This window comes from Cyprinus carpio, chromosome B22 (assembly GCF_018340385.1).
Source record: "Cyprinus carpio isolate SPL01 chromosome B22, ASM1834038v1, whole genome shotgun sequence".
In the NCBI taxonomy this organism is placed as follows: Eukaryota; Metazoa; Chordata; class Actinopteri; order Cypriniformes; family Cyprinidae; genus Cyprinus; species Cyprinus carpio.
In genome coordinates, this window is record NC_056618.1 from 27,107,199 (window position 1) to 27,127,050 (window position 19,852).

The following is a 19,852-nucleotide window of genomic DNA, read 5'->3' on the forward strand; positions in this document are numbered from 1 at the left end:
CTGCATTGACTGCGACGACGCCTATTGGTGGATGTTCTGCGGGGGTGCATGAGTTAAGCCAATGACACGCCCTCGTTTTCGTTGCATGGCAACGCATTCGCTTGTAAGTGTTTTCGTTCAAGGTTGTGCTGCATCAATGTAACGACGTGCCACGGTAGGACACTTTATTACGCAAATAATCTGGAAAAGATGTATCAATCCGTGCCGAATCCCGGGAAATGAGGCTGACAAACCTCACGAGTGCTTTTGAATGCCGAAAGATACGCAGTAAGTGAACCTCTGATGGTTTGCAACTTAAACTCCTCATTTGTTATCCACGACATATGCATGGTTTTCTCAAACGCTGTTATGGCGCATAATCATCAGGCACTTTTGTGTAAATTCGGCGTCCTAGTGCAGAAATCCTTCTGTTCACCTTAACCTACTTTAGATCTGATCATGGTGTGCTCTATGTGTGTACTAGCTTTTCATGGATTTTTATATTAAGTCGTTTAGTGGAATATGCATTTATACACTGTCTCAGTAACTTACTTTCTTTTTTAAATTCATTCATTCATGCATTTATTTATTTATTTATTGTATAATTATATCGTTTCATAGCAGTCTGCAATCTGCGCTGTCATTTGGTAAACTGTCATTTCAAATGTACTCTTTTTTTCCTGATAGAGCTGTAGTACAACACCTATAAAAATAAATATGAAAATTCCTTCATATTAATACACTACATGGTGCCCTATTTGTTGCATTTGCATTTGCATATAGCCATTCTGGCTATACACTATATATATATATATATATATATATATATATATATATATATATATATATATATTGGCATTGATGGTTCCATGAAGAACCTTTAACATCCATGGAACCTTTCCATTCCACAAATAATCTTTATAGTCTTTATAGATTTTTAAAAAATGTTTTTTAAACTAAGAACAGTCCTTTTAATTTTATGAACTGTTCAATGAAAGGTTATTAGGGGAACCAAAATGGTTCTTTTATGGCATCACAGCAACAACAACAAAAAATAAAAAATTAAATAAACTCATAATTTCCGGCTTGTTAATAGTTAATAAAGTAGGATTAGGTATTTAAGTATTGGGTGTCCTACATGTAGAATACTGTATGGTCATGCAGAATATATGCTTTATAAGTACTAATAAACAGCCAGCATGTTAAAAATAGGCATGCTAATAAGCAACTATATAACTCTAAACCTATATTGTGAGAATTGGTCGCTAAACAAAAGTGTTACCACTTTTTCTCCTTTATGGAACTTGATAAATGTACTGTAATAACAGCAGGTTTGGAGTGCTAAGGCTGAGTAAACAACATAACATTAACATTCATTAACATTTGCATTTGGCATATTATTCAAGTTTTCAGCAATTAGGCGAAGAAAATAAGAGATTTTAGCTGGCGCTCCAAATAACCAAAGTCTCATCGGGAAAGGGAAAGATTAGGCGACTCAAAATACCGTGGAAAGTTATTTTAAGGACAGGCTCCCCTCCTAACCTAATTTAGAGCAGTATTCGCATTCACTCAGAACCAGTACCAGATGTACTTGAGACAAATCTTTACAATTAATAGTGCATTTTCTGATTATGCATTATTTTATACAGCTAACTATTTATGTCTATGTTTCTCGTTCTTTTCTAGAACACATAGGCATTATTGACTACAATGTCTCCTTCAAGACTCTACACGGCATCAGTCATGCCCCCTCTGCCTTTAAGCTCTTTCAGCGTCTCAAGCAACTTCTGCACGGAAGAGAATGTCTCTGAGTGCATACTATACATCAATCAGGTAGGTGCACTTTTTTTTTGTTTTTGCAACATGTCTTTTGAGTTTGAAGAAGAAGAATCTAAACAAGAACAAACTTGAATCTCGTATTGGTAATGGACTTGCCACTCTTTCCATTCACAGGAGTTGTCGTCCCTGTGCTTTCCACCAATTTTCCAAAACTCAGACAACATTCGTGATCTGGATGCTGTGGTTGCCCTAAACAACATATATGACTTGCTTCAGCTGCACCGTCGAGCTGTTGGGATGATGGAGGAGATGGAGGTGGAGCAGCTGAAGTCCAGCAGTGACCTCCACTACCAACATCTCACCAACTCCAGGCTAAAGGTTTGGCTTTTTTTTATCACACTTTTATTTATTTATTATATTTTTTATTTTACTATGAATTTTCACTGTTTTGTAGGACCAGCTTGAACTTTCGAAAAAGGAAAACATGCGCTTGCATGAGCGAGAGCGTCAGCTGGAAACAAATTTAAAGTCTTTGCAAAACTGCCTAAAAGATACAAAAGAAGAGGTATGAAAAATGAACGAGAAAGCTGTAATGTCATGTACCGTTTTTTTTTTCTCAAAAAATGTTTTATCAAATATGCTTTTTACTTTAATAGGTACAAAGGCTGCAGGGTATCATTGCAAGTCGTGCCACACAATACAACCATGACATTAAGAGAAGAGAAAGGGAGCACAACAGAGTAAAGGAGCGCCTCAATCAACTGCTCATTGCCAAAAAGGAAAATAAGCAAGGTAATATGTATTAGTTGAAGGGGTCATGACATGAGAAATCAAATTTGTCTTGATCTTTTGGCATATAAGAGGTCTTCGTACCATTAAAACATCCTGGAAGTTTTGTATCTTAAAACATCCTCCTCATTATAAAAAAAGCATTTATTTAATCAAGCTCCAAAAACGTCTCATTTTGGATCTGAGGTGCATGCTGACATCACCCAGGCACAAACATTTGCATAACACTACCTCCAGAGAAACGCTTTGATGAATAGTCATCTTCTCACCATAAGCCCCGCCCACTTGCATTCAGTCGCTTAATGGCTTGAGACTTGATTACACTGAATGCAAGTGTCACGTTGCGTTGCGTCAAAAGCAGATAGAAATTAGAGTCACTGAGAAGAAATGATCTTGTCTACACTGGATACAGTATACAGATGCACATTCACTTTCTGACACGCGCTTAAATCTGTCGTCAACAGGACAAATGGAGTGAAAGAACATTCGCTTTGACAAATTTGGTTTAAACAGCTTGTTTGCATCTTTGTACAGATATCAGAAGGATCCCAGCGTAAGGAACAAATGGATAGTTTATTTTTAATGGCATCCCAGATCATGTCTGAGGATTGATCGGAGCATTTTGTATCGTAAACGATGCACAGTGTCACAGAGTTCACAAAGAAACATTTGTTGAAAGATGAAGCAGTACTAGACCTGACTGCAGCTGCATCACAAACCATAAGTAAATTATTTCATATTGCTTTGTCTCAAATTACCATCTTATTTTGATCATGCTGTCAAAACACTCACATGCAATAGCGAGGAGGCATTGATACTGTTTCCTATACAATGACTTTAGCCAATCAAAACTGATCATGTCTGGTAAATTTTCCACATATTTTTTTTTTTTTTTTTTTTTTGTGCACAAAACTTTATTGACAAGTAAACCTCAAGGAACATATTAAAATGATAAAAAATCCATGTCATGACCCCTTTAAATATATCTCTTAATAGAATACCATACTGAATATACTGTGTTATTGGCATCTGTAAGACTTCTTATACAGTATAATAGTAATATTGTGTAAAAAAATATTACAATTTAAAATAACTTTTCTATATTAATAAATTTTAAAATGTAGTTTATTGCTGTGATGGGAACGCTGAATTTTCAGTGTCACATGATCTTTCAGAAATCATTCTAATATCATTCTAATAATAACACATTTTATCTTTGGATAATTGTAAAGTTCAAAGGAATAGCGTTTATGTGAATTATTTTGTAGCAAAGCCTTTTCCATCTCATTTAATCAGATGAATGCATCTGTTCTGAATGGCAGTGTTTATGCTGATATACACTCAAAACCAGTGAAGATCACTCTTGACTTTATTTGCATAAAGAAACAATTCACCCAAAAATGAACATTTTTAATTATTTAGTGTTCCTAATATCATTTCAAAATCTTTTGAAGATAATTTCTGCTTTGTGTCAGGAATGGAAGTTTTGAATTATGTTGGAAGGTCGGATGGTAGGAGATGTCTTTGGAAAACTGGAAAAACTGAATCCAGGTAAAAGACCCTCATTTTGGTTGTTTGTTAGTATTTAATGATTATATTTATAGTTCCCCTTCACAATAATATCATATGACAACTTTAGACATTTTTAATGTATTTTTTATTTATTTTTTCAGACATGAGGGAGATATGTACAAAACTCTTCTCAATGAATTTGATAACCGTCAGAGGGAGCTAATGGTGGAAAACATAGAGCTGAAAAAGGTGCTTCAGCAAATGAAACGAGAAATGGTGGGGGTTTTAAATTCAAAGGAGATGAGCCAAAAGAAAGAGAAGCAAAGCAATGATATTGATCAGGTACAGTATGCCTGTCATGTCCATAACAACCATTTTTCACTAAACACTTCATGATACAGCTCATAATTGTTTGTGTTTGCTAATGTTATTTTTGGGGGGGTTGGGGATCATATTTCAGTCAACTCTGCAGACAAATTCTGATGAAGATGAACTTTTGAAAGGACATCCTGAGATGTCATGTGATCATGCTCGGGAGAAACTCACCAACAGCATTCGTCAGCAGTGGAGGAAACTCAAGCACCATGTTGAGAGATTAGACAGCCAAGGTAGAAGATACCATTCACAGACTTTTTAAGGCAAACAGAATTAAATCTCACCTTTTTGTTCATCATCATTCTTGACTTTATTTCTTGAGCAGCCTTATCATCTAATGCACAGAACGTTACACATTAGACACACAAACCTATTGTAAAAATAAAAATACAGTGAAAGGTGTTGTGTTTTGTGTTGAGCATCCATGGTGCAAGATGGAGACAGTGAAGAGGTTATCTCCAAACAGCTGCATGAAGAGGAGATGGAGAGGCTCAAACTAGAAATCCAGCAGTGCAAAGAGTTTATTCAGACTCAACAGCAACTTCTCCAAGTAAGTAGAGGCACAGTTTCCTTAAGTCAATGTCAATGATGCTTAAAGGGATGGTTCACACAAAAAATGAAAATTCGATCATTATTACTCATCCAAACCCGCAAGACTAGGGCCGCACAATTAATCGAAATTCTAATTGCGATTACATTGACGGATGCCACAATTACATAATCGTTCAAAGGAGCAATTAATCATTCAAAGTCCACTTATGTTACTCTGCATGCTTAAGATGCTTTTTTTCTTTCTACATGTTATCTTAAGGGTTTTTCCATTGTTTTAATTTTAGTTTTAGTATAACATTATAATACCATGCATATTTTTACCTATTTATTTAAAGAAGGAACCAATCCAATGTATAGTTGGCATTTGAGGCTTAATACTATAGAAAAGAGCTTGAGTACATTGCATAACAAATTCATTTAGAGATATGAAAACCAAAAAATGCTTGATCATAAGCAGTTTGTTCAATAACAGGGGTTATGAGAAGAATTATTTCAATGGGACAGTTAAAAACAACTTGATAATTAAAAGTTCAAAACTGAAAGTTGTTGTTTTTAAAGACTTTCATACTTATCTGGGAAGTCACATATGTCCAAATCCAGCTGTCAGTCACTGATTTAAAAAAGTACACATAGAAAAAGGTATGTTAGTGCAGTGAGGACCATGAAATAGTATTGAAAATAGTGATAGGGTGCACTTTCTGCATGCATCTGGTGAAACAGAGTTAATTCAACCAAACTCAATGGCCAAGAGCCCAACTAAAATGAACATTAATTACCATTATGGTGACACACCTTAGCAACCTTTGTACATGTACCATATGAAAGAAATAAAGCCAAACTGGTTTGCAATAAGTGAATATGGTATTTCTTTTTTAGCAGTTGTTTAATCATTAGCTGATGAGATATTGATTTCATCTAAGGCTGTGTTGCTGTAAGTAGCTGATGTGTGTCTGCCCACCTCTTCACTTTTTTCTGTTCTCACTGTCCCTCTTATTCTCAGTGATTCTGCTTGTTAATCATAGGTGTCATCACTAATGCTCAGTCATCACTTCTAGAGTAATCTACTTTATTTCATTAACTACAACACTGCTTCAGTGTTGCTTTTACTCTCTATAGATCAGTACCATGCAAAAACTGAACAGTGTTTGTTTAACACTGGGGATTTTACTCTGTAAACATGTAACCAGCAACTTCTGATTTTCTTTCTTAAATAATTTATTAAATTTAATTTGGAAAATTGTCTTGGTCTTTAACTACAAACACAAACCAATTTCAAAAGAAACGTGATATGTAACACATACGCAAGTTTTGGTGTGGCCTTGCTGGGATAATACCAGCACCCAAAAGACAACAAATACTGGTCCACCAGCACACCAGCATCCCATGCTGGTCCCAGCATGCATAACATACCTTATGCTGGTGACCAGCAATGCTGGATTTTTCAGCTCTGGCCTGAATGAAGAAAATAAATGGCATAATTGTCTAAATATAAAGTAAACAATTCACTCGCATAGATATCACTGCTTTGTGTCACATCAAAATAAAACTTGAAATGGCCTGAAAATGTGATGACTGTGTCAGTTAGTGAGTATTCTGCTTGATGAAATGAAAGATTTATCTTTGTGTCTGTGACAGTGTTTACAGGCAGGGCTTTTATGATGATGACCCGAAATCAAGCTGACTTAATAAGAACAGCCGAACATCAGTGTAAAGTGCAAATAGGCTACCTTGTTGGCAGAGGCTATTTAGACTAACTCCATCCTCCAACATAAGATTACTACAAAAGATGATAGTTTAGTAACAGCTCCAGTGCCGTAGATGGTTTGATGCAATCGACCTGGGTTCGATTGCACCTTTTGACAAACTTTTTTTTTCTCCTTGTTCAAATCTCAAATCACATCAGGTAGTTGTAGGGAAGGCTTATATTGTCCCACTATGGTGGCATCCATTTAATAATTTGAATGAAAATGATCATTTACACACAATACGTTATTATTACATATTGTTTTATAATCTACTACAAAACGAAGGTGCAGATAATTTCCACTATTTAAAACAAGTAGTATAAATACGTTGACATTTTTGGGTGAACCATCACTTTAAAATCACAAGCAAACACAAGTAGAGATGCTTTCCTACACTCTTAAAACAACGGCTGCAAAAGGGGTTTTGCCATAGAAGAACCATTTCTGGTTCACCAAAGAACCTTTCAGTGTACAGTTCATAAAAGAACCATTTTTTCTTATTGTGAAAAAACCAAAAACCTCCAATCCAAAAAACCGTTTCCACTATAAAGAACCTTTTGTTCAGTAGAAAGATTTTGTGATTGCTGAAAGGTTTTTCATGGAAACATTAATGTCAGTAAAGAACCTTTATTTCTAAAGGCCAGTTCACACCACATCGACAGATGCAGAACAATGGCAACAGCTGACCGAGTACAAGTACATCACGTCAGCAGACACCAATGGGGTAACACACCTATCAGACAAAATCTGACAAGCGTGTCTGTTGCCATTTGTTGGTGTCTGTCTATGTAGTTTGAATTGGCCTGAAGAATGTAGACCAGCTTCACCAGTGCAAGATAATATGAATATTGTTTTACTTGTTACAGCAACAGCTCAACACTCCCTGTGATGAGGAGACTGCAGCTGTTCTGAATGATTCCTACATGCTGGAAGAGAAGGAACGCTTGAAAGAAGAGTGGAAAGTGTTTGAAGAACAGAGGAAAAATTTTGAAATGGAAAGGAGAAATTTCACAGAGGCTGCCATCAGATTGGGCCACGAGGTTTTGGCTTATAATTGGTTTTAACATACTTCTGAACTCAGCTCTAAATTTATCCTGATTTTAATCACATTTTTCTTTTTCTCTTCAGAGGAAATGTTTTGAGGATGATCGTGCAATGTGGCTCAAACACCAGTTTCTTAACACAACATTTGCAGACCAGATGAAACCACAAAGTCGCATGGCTGATGAATTTTCAAAGCGTGAGTGATTAGTCTATCCTTTTTACTAGCTTAATTTCTCTTTGAAATAAAACTAATCTTGACAATTTTTTCTCCGAATTTCCTGATTTTGTCAGATTCTGGTCGTGAAGAGAAGCTCATTTCAATTTCTGGCAAGGTGAGCAAATCTCATCTGTAGTCTCATCCATGGAACTGCTTGCAGATGAACCTTCTGATTTTTTTTCAACACCAGAGGAGAGATACCAGGAACCAATATAAATGTGAATGAAGTCTGCAAGTATCTTTATGAAGAACTTTCAGCTTATGGACTTGAATATTAAAGGGGTGGTTGATTGTGATTTCACTTTTTTAACTTTAGTTAGTGTATAAACAATATCCTCAAACATAAAAAACATAAACAAAAATACAAAGCAGAAATTTCAATTCAAAATGATATAATTTCAATCAAAAACAAAAAAGTCTAAAGAGTAAAAAAAATGGCTCATAGGGACTACAATGAGCTTCTTGCCGGGTTGGTGACATCACAAACCCAGTCATTTACATAAACCCCGCTTCCGGGAACATGCAACAAAGGGGGCGAGGCCATGCTACACTGCTTTAGAGAAGAGGAAGAGTTGCTGCATGCTGTCAAAACTAGGGGTGCACGAAAAAATCTATTCATATACGTATCACAAAATATATGAAATATGAAACAGATTCCAAAATCTAAAGCAGCGGTTCTTAATCCTGTTCCTCTGACATTTCTCTTTACATATCCTTGGTTTGTACTTTTAATTCGTGTTTGTCACTAATCACGCAACGCCGACGTCCTACGTCAACTGCCAGAATGGCTTCTGTGTACGACAATTAAATGAAGTGAGAGAGAAGTGTTTATTATGTTTGAAATATGGATATTTCTCTCACAAAAACTGCATAGATTTGCTACAGGAGGCCTTTATTTACCCCCTGGAACCATGTGAGGCATGTTTTATTATGGAGGCACGCACTTTATTTAATGTGTTTTGGACTGTTGAACAGAAACACCCACCCACTGCATTGATACAGCTTAGAAGTGCCAGGACCATTTTTTATATAACTCAGATTGGATTCGTCTGAAAGAAGAAAGTCATATACACCTAGGAAGGCTCGAGGGTGAGTAAGTAATAGGTTAATTTTTATTTTTGGGTGAACTAACCCTTTAAGGCTTTACTCAGGATAAAACCATATATTAAAAGCTAACATAAGCAGTAGCATTTACAAATAACCTGTAAGAGCTGTGCTTGCACAGGTTCTGCACAATCCTCTTCAGTAATATTAACTGGGTCTCAATTGGGCTCAAGTTGATAAGCATTATTGACAACGCCATTGTTTACAATACAAATGGAGTGCATTCTGAGGTGAGGGGTGTGGCATTTCTGGATGTGTACCAAGCAGTTGAGTGAATCACAACCGATCACAACACACTGGGACAGCTAACCAATCTGAGCCCATTGCATACTTTTGAGGGAGGGGCTTCATAAAAGCAGGAAATCATCGGAGTGTTCATAGGAGAAGGGACAGAGTGGTATGGAATAAAGGTAAATTATGTGAAAAAATACTGTTTTTTTTTTTTTTTTTTTTTTGTTTTTTTAAACGAAGCATTAACATGTTAGACTGCACCCCATAAACACAATAAACTCTAGAAAAAAAAGCAGTCAACCACCCCTTTAAATAGAATCTTTTTGTCAATTTGTGATAGGATTGTAAGAGTAAAGGCTACTGAATCTTATAAGCCTCTGAATTTTAACGTTTTAAAAGCATAGTTTAAATATCATCATATAGATTGATTATTGATCAACATCAATATCTTTTTGAAAAATTTTGCATTTTTATTTAGAAATTCCATATTATTCATATTGTGTTTTGCTAAAAGAAATTAACTCTTTATATTTTTAGTTTTTGATATGTTGTAGTTCTATTAGTTATAGCTTTTATGGCTACCCTTACCAACAGTTCATTTTTAGTAACTTAATTTTTGTTGCTGAATATATTGTATATTATGGTCCCTTCAGTCTAAGTTGTAAATAATAATGCATTATTAATCTAGATCAAATAGTTTGTCCACTGATGACATTGTGCATTTTTTTTTTTTTTTTTTGTAAATTATCAATGTACACCATTGTGCACCATCATTGTTTACATCAACTCCTAAACCACAAAGTTTTCTTGTTGCATGTGAATATAGTGCTTAATATAGTCATATATTCATTAATATAGTCATTAATGGAGTCAACTTATTATACTTAAATAACTTAAGAACTGATTCTAAAATGAATGGATTTTAGATATAAAACATACTAAGAAATAATCTTATGAAGTTGCAATGCTATGGAATAATACTCTATACCAGTGGAGCCGCAGCCCTGCAGAGTTTTGGTGAGTTTTAATTAGGGTTGGAGCTGAACTCTGCAGGCCTGCGGCTCTCCAGGACCGGAATTTGCCACCCCTGCGCTATACGCAGTGTTTCAAATGCTTTATTCAGTATTTATTCAAATAAAGAAATAACTTGTGGAATAATTACAGTTTCATATTTTAACAACAGCAAAAACGGTCATAGTAATAGTATCTGTTGTCACAAGGTTCTAAATGCAAATAATTTTTTTTTCAATTCAATACATTTAACATATTTTCACATATGTTTTATTAAAGGTCCCATATTGTCAAAACTGAAATTTCCTGGCTTTTTTTCATGATAACTGAGGTCTAGCTACCATGTAAGTTTCAAAACAGTAAATCCACAGTCAAATGCACACAGCCTGCATAAAGTAGCTATGTCTTTTCACAAGCCATTGTGACTTCCGTAAAAATGTGATGTCAGAACTACTCACTCACCGCCTTCAGTCACTGCCCACCATCCCACCAGACATCATGGCGTCCATGCCATTGCTGAGCAACAACAACACAGAAACATGTAGAGAAAATGCTGTTCAGTCGATGGATGTCAGGAAACTACATCATTGCACAGGCTTCCAAACAACATTAAAATAAGAGACCAGTGGCTAATGTTCATTTATTCGGAAATACCACAGCAATTTAGTTTGACCTTAACCGTCTGTTCTGCACATTTCAAAAGTGACAGCTTCATCAATCAGACACAGTTCAAAGCTGGTTTTTCAAAGAAGCTATACTCCTCAAAGATGCTGCAGTCCTTACATAGTTGGGTCCGACCTCAAATTCGCAACCAATAAGTAAACTTCTCACACATTTTATATTATGGAGCCAACATAATCTGAAATTACAGTTTGTAAATGGCTATGCAATGCAAACGTGTTGCTAACTTGATGCTGATGTTGTGTTTTTTGTACAGTCTATGATTGCCACAAAACTTGCGTTCTGTGGGCATCCTTGCACAGTTAGCACAAGTACACCTTTTAAGGTGTAACATTTTACAATAAAGTACAAAAGTAACACTGTAAAATAAATTGTAGCACGTCAACTTACTGTATCAGTAAGTTAATATCAATAGTTACATAGCTTACTGCATTTGGTGTAAAAAAAAATGAAATAATAATCATCATTCTGAAACATCCTGTTGTAAGCATGTTTGAGGAGGTGGTTCGTTGTCACCTGTCGTCGCCAATTCGGGGTCTGAGTTCGGCTCAAACTTGTAAGGCCGGACATTGCCCTCAGCAGCAGGGCCGTAGCTGGGGTTTGTGGGGCCCCGGTGCAGGTTGTAACAGTGATCCCTGTTTGAAATTGTTTAATTTGTATGTTTGTTCTATTTATTTATTTGTGCTATTTACACAATGTTTTAGTTTATTCAAGTTTGTCCAGGTACAGAAAACCGAATAATTAAATGTAAAGTAGCACTGCTTAAGTCTCCACTGTAAAAAATAAATATACAATCAAACCAAAATTTATTCAGACACCTACAACATTTCTCACATTATCACAGTTTATTTGCTATAGTTTAGAAAATGGTAATGAAATATGACAAGAACTCAAAGTTAAACTGTCTAAGAACAAATTCATCTTGATAATGTTAGATAACTTTGATAGAAATGTATGTAATGGACTACAATCAACCAAAACTTCAGACAGTTGTTAGTATGACAATATTTACACATCTATCAATACTTTGTTGACTAATTACCAAGCAATGCTTAATTTTGTTTAGTCTGTGGTGTGAAAAGGTAGCATTAGCAATTCAGGAAAAAAAAAAAAAAAAAAATGGTCATGTCAAAGTCTCTGAATATTTTTTTTAATCAGTTTCACTAGTTCACTGTATGAAGAATTTTTGGGTATATGTCACAGTTCGCTTTATTTTGCTATACTCACTTTCATAAATTATAGTGTCCTGTACCTACTAGTAAAAAAAAAATAAAAAAAATCAAACATTATATCTGGTGTCTGAATAATTGTTGGTTTGACTGTGCATTAAATGATGTTTCATTAACAAGGTTCGGGAGGAGCACGTCAGATACTTAGCCTAATTAGCACAGGTGGAGCTCACTTAAGATAATCAACACTAGGGTATAAATACATCTGACTTACCCCTGTCCATTGACGGTTTATCAGCATCTTGGTGCGCTTGGATAGCACAATGTCGCAAAGCCAAAGCTCTTCGTCCGAAGACCCACCTAACTCTCCTCCGGTCCCAACACCGCTACCTGCCGGCTCCAAGGCCACTCCTCCTCGGCATGACACCCCAATCGAGCCCCAAGCTCCAACTCGCGGGCGCGGTGCAGCCCGAGCAGTCACTCTCCTCCCAAGACGCCTAGGCCTACCCTTGCCTCCTCCGGAGAGAACCCCGGTCGACTCCCCGGCGTCCTCCTACTGCTCGGCCAGGCCTACGATTCCGCCAAAAGAAAATTTGCAAATTACTAACAACTCTCCCGAATCCACCTCAATCCCAAAGAAGAGCAAAAAGAAAGGGAAAATTACAGACACGCCTCGCCGCACTCCACCGTCCTCCTCCTGCGCAAGGCTGGGTTCCCAGAGTCGATCAAACCGCGGCAACAGGCCATCAGCAAGCCTGGGCCGCACCCTGGATCCAGCTGCCGAAAGGGTACATGCGACGTCAGCCGCAGCCCAGCCTCTCACCGCGGCTTCTGTTCCAGCACAGAGGGCCATAGCTCAAGGAAGCACTTGGCCGCCTCCACCACCGTTCACAGCCCCACAGCACGCTACTTTAAATCCAGACCCTGCTGCCCAAGCAAGCGCTTGGTCGAACTGGCCGTTGAATACAGCTCCGCCACCTGCCCCTTCCAGCTCGGGGTCCGCGGCTCAAGCAAGCGCTTGGCCGAGCTGGCCACAAAATACAGCCCCGCCGCCCGCTCCTTCCGGCTTTGGGCCCATGGCGCAAGCAAGCAATTGGCCGAACTGGCCGCAAAACACAGCCCCGCCGCCCGCTCCTTCCAGCTTTGGGTCCGCGGCTCAAGCAAGCGCTTGGCCGAACTGGCCACAAAATACAGCCCCGCTGGCCGCTCCTTCCGACTTTGGGCCCATGGCACAAGCAAGCGCTTGGCCGAGCTGGCCGCAAAACACAGCCCCGCCGCCCACTCCTTCCAGCTTGGGGTCCATGGCTCAAGCCAGTGCTTGGCCGAACTCGCTGCCAAACTCAGCCCCGCCCCCAGTCCCCTTCAACACTCTCCTTCAAGCAAAATCCCAATACTCACTCTTCACTGCTACACCAATGCCAGCCCCATCAAACGCCATCGCCTCTGAACCTCCACAAGTGGCACACAACATTAGAGCGCAGATATTAGCAGGTGCAGATGTCGATCTCTCTTCTCTCCTTTCCCTCCTGCCAACCTCGGACTCAAACCGGCAAATAGATTATGGAGATTTCTCTGTCACTCTAAAAAATCAGAATCCTCTCTCAGCAAGACTACTCTCTTTTTCGGAGTTCACCATCGCATTTAGTTGTTTCACAGAGATCATCTGTTCAGCCTTCCCCCACAGGCGACGCGAACTCAATGATTATCTGTCCATCATAGCCGAACTCGCGTTGTCCTACGGAGGGGGTCACTTTTACACGTACCACAAGCTTTTTTCCGCTAAATGCGCAGTAAGAGTCAGCCAATGGAACCAGTGCCCATATTGGGGGCGCAATTGACCCAGATCTCCACAGCCGAGTATTTTTAGGCTGCAGGAATATTTCCTGCGCAATCTGTAGGTCAGTCGCCCATTCCACCATGTCTTGCCCACAAGTTAACCCCTCTATACCCCCATTTATTGACACCTCAACGAAATCTACCAGCTACGTCCCAAGAACCGCAACCACGACTTTCTCGAGTCCCGAGCAAAATGCCCCTTTAGCAGCAGACGGCAGGCAAACATGCTACGCATTCAACAGTAAGAAATGTGTGAGACAGCGCTGCCATTTCCTCCACATTTGCAGCTATTGCGGCGGAGCTCACGCTCGCATTGTCTGCCCAGTTCTCAAAAGTGTGAATAAAAAATCTAAAAAATACCTATCGACTCCTGTGAATATCTGTCGCCTGACCATCGAACTCGCTCACCACCCAGACAAAGAATTCACTAATTATCTTCTCTCGGGCCTCAGAAATGGTTTTAGTCCCGGCGTTGAATGCGTGCTCTCCCAAAATTTCATATGCAATAATCTCCAGTCCGCACACGCAGAGCCCGACGTCATACATAAATTAATCAAAAAAGAAATAGTGTCAGGCTTCATGATCGGCCCTTTCGATAAACCTCCCTTCGAAGTGTATCGAGTCAGCCCCATCGGAGTGGCTACCTCAACATAATACACATCGGATTTTTTCTCCACTGTTTACTTTCACTTAAGACATAACCAACAGTTTTTTCGAACATACTTTCTAAGATGGATATTTTGATATATGCTGTATGTATTTGTCAGTACAAGAGCAAAAGAGGCAAATTCGGTGTTTCAAGCGTTTTGAGAAGCCTCTCTCTGCGTGAGCCCTGAACACCAGAACACCGCGGTGCTGAATTGGGCTCTTTCACATCCTTTTCTGTTTGTTTAAACTGTGATTTGTATTTGTTCGTTCAGGTGCAGGAGGAAGTTCGAGGAGAACTTCACAATGGAGAGCTCGGTTCAATGTTGCTGTCTGTGAGAAATAAATTGGCAAGGTTTTAAAACATGTGAAAATGATAAACTTTTGTGACGACGCGCAGCAGTGGCCTGTCAACTTTCCTGAGCGTCCAGAAGGTTGAGATCGCCGGGGGCCCCTATAATCGTCACCACCTTTCACCCCACTAGCGACGGCCCTGCTCAGCAGTGACCATCATTACCGGTGTTTCTATTGACCTTACTTGTGAGTATCACCAAGCCACAGCAGGCTACAGCATACATACCCTATTACCTGTGGTTGGCCTGGTCATGTGTCACTCAGAAAACAACAGGCTAATCAAAAGAGAGGCTCATTAATATTAATTAGACAGGCCAAAATCGGCGTGTTCTTAGCAGAGCTCCTGAGAGAGGAGCTGTAGTTAGGGTATGTCGAAAAACACCCACCTCATTTTCTCCTCCAACTTCAAAATCATCCTACATCGCTGCAGAAGCACCGACCCAGTGTTTACAAAGTGAACGTGCAAGGAGGATCAAAAACACCAAAAAAGGTAAAACAACGATGTAGGATGATTTTAAAGTTGGAGGAGAAAAGTATTGGGAGTTTTTAGACATAACCTGTCTTAAAAAAGATATATAAGTTGCGACTGATAGATTCTTTACGACTGAAGAAAGGGAGACATGAACGTCTTGGATGATATGGGGGTGAGTAAATTACCTGGAAATTTGTAGTCTGAAAGTGGAGTTATTATTCATAAAAACCGTTGCTGTCATGCACTCTGTACTGTAACATGCAAAATAAGTAGTATTTGTGTGTGTTGTGTTCGCTCCGCGCAGCTTCTCCGTCGAACCGGCCAACAGCATCTGTTCGCTCGCAATTGTTTAGAAATGTGTCGATAAATAGTGAATGTTTGTCTTAGTGTGTAATAGTGAATTACTTGTAGTTCTGATAAAGAATAGAGCAATACGTTGGTGTACAAACTGTGCTTTATCAATACTAACACTAACATTTCTAAAACAAACATTCATTGACTACAAATTCAGTTTATTTTTTTATCCATTTATTTATTAATTTTATTTATGCAGTCGTCTGTTGGGGTGCAGGAAGTTCAGTACGGGACAGGAAAATACTTAATTAACTGGTTAAAAGGGCCAGTCTGGAATTCTGGAACCCGGGAAGGCGCTGCTCACGTGACCAGTAACATAATTGTCTGCTGTAAATAAAATGAATTTTGTGACCTTTAGAGTTCACGGCACAGAATCTTTAAAATATGTCCAAGAGTTTTACACAAGAGTCTGTTATTGTGGTGACATTTTCACCATGACACGGCACAAAACTAAATGTTTTTGGTTGCTTTACCTGTCAGTCATATGGCCAAACATCAGGATAATTTCCATTCAAAACATCAAAACCCCCCAAAACTTCTGCTGTCCGTCTGAAGGTCTGGCTATGCGAGACTAAAAACCTTGTTCCAATATGTTTTTGATAAATTTTGGTCACAGAAGGAGCACCTCTCGTCAAGGACCATTAAATATGTGGGACTTAAATATGCCATAGAGGGATATTAGATTTAAAAATAAATATGGTGGGTAATGATAAATTTGGAAGTAAGGATTTACAGATCACAGTGCAAGCAATCACAATGCACGATTGCAGATGAAAACATCCAGGATCAACACTGTTTGTGTACCGCAGGGTATTATTAAATTAATTTACCGGTTGGTGTACACTGATGTTGGCTGCCAATGTCCTCCTTGGGAATGAAGCTATTTTATGTTATGACATGGCTTTTTAAGATGTTTTTTTTTTTTTTTTTTTTTTTTTTTGTTATTCTGAGTGACGCTGATGAAAAGACTGCCTGTTTGCATAGTCTGAGTGCTTTTCGGGACTTCTCGGGATTGACAGTTTGTCTTCTGGGCTACCGGGCTGTATATAGGACACTCTACATTAACTCTATAGTTTTATTCTGAGGCTGTTATGAAACCATGAAGATCAGTGATTGCTTGCAATGATTATATTAATCTGGACCTTAAAGGGTTAGTTGACCCAAATATGAAAATTCTGTCATTAATTACCCTCGTGTCGTTTCAAACCTGTAAGACCTTTGTTCATCTTCGGAACACAAATTAAGATTTTTTTCGATGGAATCTGGAGTTTTCTGACCCTGCATAGACAGCAATGCAGCCCGACCAATATATTGTTTAGCCGATATTATCAGCTGATATGAGCCTGTCGAATATGCTTACAAGTTGTTCCATTAAGTTTGCTCCAGTCACTTGCGAGTCTCCGCCATGTTGAATGGATTCTTCTCTGAACGTCGGTTAGAGCAATGACATGACGTCACTTTACGTCACTCAGTAAACTTAAAAATAATCATTTAAGTAGAAGAGTTTACTCAAAACTGTTGAGCTATACAAAAATAATACTAAATTCCTTGTTCAGAAAATGTAATTGTTATAAGTTGCATCAACGATTTAACAGACTTTAATTGCAGTGTTCTTATTCTTTATAAGTTAGTAGTACTGTTCGGGTTTACAGTGTGGTTTTGTTCCTATATCACATAAAAATGCTATAATAACCCCTATACATAAAAAACCACGAGCAGATCCAACTAATTTTGACAATTTTGGTCCTCTTTCAAATTTACCATTTATTTATAAAATACTAGAAAAGATAGTTGCAACTCAGGTTTGAAATCATCTTTCTAACAATAGTTTGTTTGATAAATTTCAATCTGGTTTCCTTCCACTTCATAGTATGGAGACCGCACTTGTAAAAATCACTAATGATTTGCTTATGGTTGGCGACTCTGGACAGCTGACTATACTTATTTTGCTCTGTCTGAGTGCTGCTTGATATAATTTCACATAACATCCTCTTAGACAGGCTTGTCTCCCTGAGATTTACAGGCACCTGCCTGTCTTGGTTTAGATCATATCTTTCTGGTCACACTCAGTTTGTACTACTTAAAACTTCAGATCAAAGTTATCACGTCACTGATGGTGTTCCCCAAGGCTCAGTCCTGGGGCCTCTTCTATTCATTATTTATTTACTGCCACTTGGACAAATTTTTAGGAAGTTTGGAATTTATTTCCATTGCTATGGTAACGACACCCAGCTCTATATATCTTCCATGCCTATTTCGGTATTTCCTCCTCCTTCTCTGTTAAGCTGTTTAGCTGAAATACAAAATTGGTTTTCATCTCATTTCTTTAAACTTAACGGTGATAAAACTGAAATTCTTCTTGTAGGTACAAAGTCTAATCTGGTCATTTTTCTGTGACTATTGATGAGTCAACAGTTTTTCCTTCCTCTTAGGTAAAGAGTCTGGGTGTCATCCACAATAGCAACTTATCTTTTGAAAAACATATTAATAATATTATTCGTTCGGCCAACTTTCATATATGTAACATAAGGTGTCTTCGTCCATTTTTGATAAGCAATAGCACCAGGGCCGTGCACAGACCTTTTGAGGGGCATGTGCTGAAACTGAAAAAGGGCACCCCCCTCCCTTTTTTTATATCAAGATTATTTAGTAAGCAAAAACAAAAGAAATAAATGGTCACATCTTAATGACAAATTAAATAACACAAAATAATAGTCTCAAAAACTTTAGATTTATTCACGATTAATAACAACCATAATAATAATATTAGATAATTAGATAATATAGATTAACAGGGTTTTAAGGGCTTCTTTAAACCTAATTACAACAGCAACCTTCTGTGAGCCATGTGCTTGAAGATGTTTATGACTTCACTGTGATCCACTGGGATGTCCCTCTCCCATATATTCTCTTTTTTAGCTATTCTGTTTGGTTTTATAAGCTAATTTGTATTATTTGGTTAACATGATTATGAATGACATTGAGAAGAGGGGAAGGTGAGCAATGAGTCAAGTATTTTTGACAAACTTTTTTGAAATATAATTTAAGTAATTATGCCCAACTCAATTCCAGATTATAAGAAACTATAGCCATACCGTTACTATAACATATCCAACATGTAACATCCGCCTACCTGGCAAAAATTTGATACTGTGGTGCACCAGGGATGTTGGTCTCTTGAAGGTTTCTTATTCACTACACTTTCCCTAAAATAAGCCAGCAATGAAAAAATAAATAAAAATAGTGTGAAAAGTACAGTTGCAGTGAAAAGCATTTCTGAAGGATCACGTGACACTGAAGAGTACTGAACTGGAGTAATGATGCTGAAAATTCAGCTTTGATCACAAAAATAAATTACATTTTAAAATATATTCAAATAGAAAACAGTTATTTAAAATTGTAAAAATATTACACAATATTACTGTTTTTGCTGTATTTTGGGTCAAATAAATGAAGCCTTGGAATGAATCATGAATTACATTCTCCATGATTAAATATAAAGATTTCACAGTGATCTTCTGTAATTTTTTTTTAGTTACTACTACATTACTGTAGTAAAACCATCTTTTACTACATTTTATACATGTGACGACGAGTGGAGAGTATACCATAACATGATTAGCCTAAATGTTAATAAATTAAGTGTATCAGCAATCATAAATCAAAGAAGAAATTTCTTATATATGTTATCTAGGTGACGAGGATCACTCGTCGCTTTGTGTAAGTTCCAGTACGAAACAGCGCGGGGGCGCACCTGTTATGATTTTCCGATGGTAAAAAAAATTATATGTTGTTGTATTACTTATCAATATATAGTTTTTGACCAGCGAATGTGTGCAAATGTGAATTTAGTTTTTTTTTGTCCGTTATTAAAACGGCGATGGCGCCTCACATTACATTTTCATCTACAGGTTACAAACTAGTTTTTGTAGCTATATAGACGGAGCGCTCAGCACTTTTCCTTTGGTAAAATGCATTTGGCCAAAATCGCATTTTATAAAAG

The 19,852-nt window shown here is 37.8% G+C and overlaps 1 protein-coding gene across 1 annotated transcript; it reads left to right on the plus strand.

Moving 5' to 3' along the window:
* Positions 1-4: 4 nt before the first annotated feature.
* LOC109067862 (afadin- and alpha-actinin-binding protein-like) lies at positions 5-8,288 on the plus strand. Its single transcript, XM_042749397.1, has 12 exons — positions 5-267; positions 1,666-1,812; positions 1,933-2,136; positions 2,213-2,323; positions 2,415-2,550; positions 4,023-4,098; positions 4,221-4,401; positions 4,520-4,667; positions 4,854-4,984; positions 7,598-7,771; positions 7,860-7,971; positions 8,067-8,288. Exons 2-12 carry the CDS (start codon positions 1,690-1,692, stop codon positions 8,126-8,128), a joined length of 1,458 nt encoding a protein of 485 aa, XP_042605331.1. The 5' UTR covers positions 5-267; positions 1,666-1,689; the 3' UTR covers positions 8,129-8,288.
* The last annotated feature ends 11,564 nt before the right edge of the window (positions 8,289-19,852 follow it).

Coding starts and splice junctions, on each gene's coding strand:
- LOC109067862 (XM_042749397.1), top strand. CDS start 1,690: ATGTCTCCTTCAAGACTCTACACGGCATCAGTCATGCCCCCTCTGCCT. Junction 2,324..2,414: donor TAAAAGATACAAAAGAAGAG/GTATGAAAAATG, acceptor TTACTTTAATAG/GTACAAAGGCTGCAGGGTAT. Junction 7,972..8,066: donor GGCTGATGAATTTTCAAAGC/GTGAGTGATTAG, acceptor TGATTTTGTCAG/ATTCTGGTCGTGAAGAGAAG.